This window comes from Aplysia californica, unplaced genomic scaffold (genome assembly GCF_000002075.1).
Source record: "Aplysia californica isolate F4 #8 unplaced genomic scaffold, AplCal3.0 scaffold00718, whole genome shotgun sequence".
In the NCBI taxonomy this organism is placed as follows: domain Eukaryota; kingdom Metazoa; phylum Mollusca; class Gastropoda; order Aplysiida; family Aplysiidae; genus Aplysia; species Aplysia californica.
The window spans coordinates 96,506-98,702 of record NW_004797988.1 but is presented as its reverse complement, the minus strand read 5'-3'; the positions used below and the strand labels follow the sequence as shown (position 1 = coordinate 98,702).

Sequence of the window (2,197 nt, the reverse complement as noted above, 5' to 3'; positions counted from 1 at the left end):
TTCCTCTTTCTTTTTTATTCTTTTCTTTTTCTTCTTTTTTACTTTTTCACTTTTTCTTCTTTTCTTTTCTTTCTTTCTTTCCCCTTCTTTCCTTTTCCTTTCCATTTTTTCCGTTTGCTTATACCTTCAGTTTTCTTTTTCTTTTTGTCTTTGTAATTATTATTTATTTTTTCCACCTTTTCTTTTTTCTATTTTTACGTTTTCTGCTTCATTTCCCCCCTCCTCTCTATTCCTTTTTTCCCACTTTTTTCTTCTTCTCTATTTCGCTTTCCTATTTCTTTCTTTTCTTTTTTCTCTTTCTACTTTCTTCTTTTTTTCCTTCTTCTCTTTTTCCTTTTCCGTTTTTCTATTTCTTCTTTTCCTCTTTCTTTTATCTTCTTCTCTTTTTCACGAGTTCTGGTTTGTGGACACTGCTTGAAAACACGATAAAAAAGGAGCATAATAACTTTCTTATTCACACAGTTTATCTAGTTTTGCTTTCGAGAATATTGAAGAATACCGTACCACTCGTATTATTCAGAGAGAATGGGGGTGGGGGAGGGGCTGGGGGGAGGAAGTGGTCTGGGAGGGGGGTTCAGGGGGGTCTCCCCCCGACAAACTTTTAGAGAACAGATCTACCAGTCCGAAATTATTCATTGAGAGATATTACAACTGGGGAAAATAATGAATTCCTAAGGTTGAGACTTAGCCAAAAGTAGTCCCAATCCGCTGGTCTGGTATTCTTCAATCCTGCCGTGCTTTCTTTATCTAAATTTGAAAAAGGCAGGCAACAACATACTACATACTTTGAAACACACGCAAATTCATAGTAATGAGTTGTGTCTGGAGGTTTAAAATATGCTACAGCATTGCCCACGGCCAGCTTATCAGATTATCGTCTCCTCTTCGTCCTTTAAGAATTTACACAGGATTAGATTTCACTAGACCTATTTGTTTCATATCAATGTAAATTTTTTCATCAGGATGTGTACGAAGAAACGGCTCAAGTAAGATCCACATTGGTTCCCTTTTTCGTTTTCATTTCATCCCTTTTGTTTAAGGTAAATTGTCTAAAGATGAAATTATAAATACACAACTTTAGACAGAAATCCCAACGAGAATCTTCAAGGAGGTAAAATATAAACACGACAGGTGACTTTGACAATGTGAAGTTCCTTTCCCTTTTCTTTTTCTTGTGATTGATTTTGGTTTTAAGAAAGAGCCTTTTATCCTCACGAACTATCTAACACAATCAGACTGTGATAATAGTAACTGTCTATTCCATAATTCCCCTCTATTTTGCGTTTAAGAGAAGATTAGGAAGATTAGGAAAGACTTTTTTTGTACGTATATTGTATCTTCTTCATGGCTTATATAACAATGATAGGGCAACGAAAGCAGCATTGATGCACTAACACTAACATTTCTTCTTCTGTTTTCTATTCTTTTTTTCTTTGTTTTTGTTCGAATGACAAGATTAGATAAGACAGTACTTATTTTAAATTCACAAGAAACTTTTGTTACGATTAGCTGTGGATACGACTAAGGCTTTTAAGAAAGGCTTCTCTTCCCGTGATTTATTTTTCTTTTTCTTTTATTTATTTTTTGGGTTTTCTATATACTCATTGCACGAGGATGCCCAATCCGTGTGTAACTCTGTAAAAAAGATTTTTGCTTCTTCTCGACTGCGCATGTGTTCCACATCCCTGTGATTTTTGTATGTGTTATGCACATTGAACATCTCGTCGATTAGAAAATATGCTATGTAAAAGAATTATTATTATTATTATTATTATTATTACTATTATTATTATTATTATTATTATTATTATTATTGATTATGCTATTATTATTATTATTATTATTATTAATTATTATTATTTTACCACGTATAGGTGTTTTTCACACACCACAAGGCAAATTAAAAGAATTCCACCTAAAATCGTTCACCTTTCACGTACACATTTCTAAAACTCGCAGAAATATGCACACAGTACCTAGAGGTGTTCACAAATTTATTGGGTAAAATTATAAGAGTAGTTAAATACCATTAAGCTACCCCACCATTGTGAATAACATTAATAATATATTGGAGATGCCAGAACCGCTAAGGGTTAACCACGTTGGCCCCCAGCGTACTCACTGCCTGTACATCGTTAGCCACTGTTCTACCCCTGCTTTATTCTCAGGTACACGCATGTTTTGCCCTATGTTGTAT

The 2,197-nt window shown here is 34.0% G+C and overlaps 1 protein-coding gene across 1 annotated transcript in view; it reads left to right on the top strand.

Annotated features, from left to right (window-relative positions):
• LOC101855217 overlaps nucleotides 1-2,197 on the top strand; it is a 16,423-nt gene that overhangs the window by 9,836 nt on the left and 4,390 nt on the right. The window contains exon 8 of the mRNA XM_035972511.1: nucleotides 963-986. Coding sequence (XP_035828404.1) covers nucleotides 963-986 — 24 coding nt within the window. The remainder of the gene's footprint in view (nucleotides 1-962; nucleotides 987-2,197) is intronic.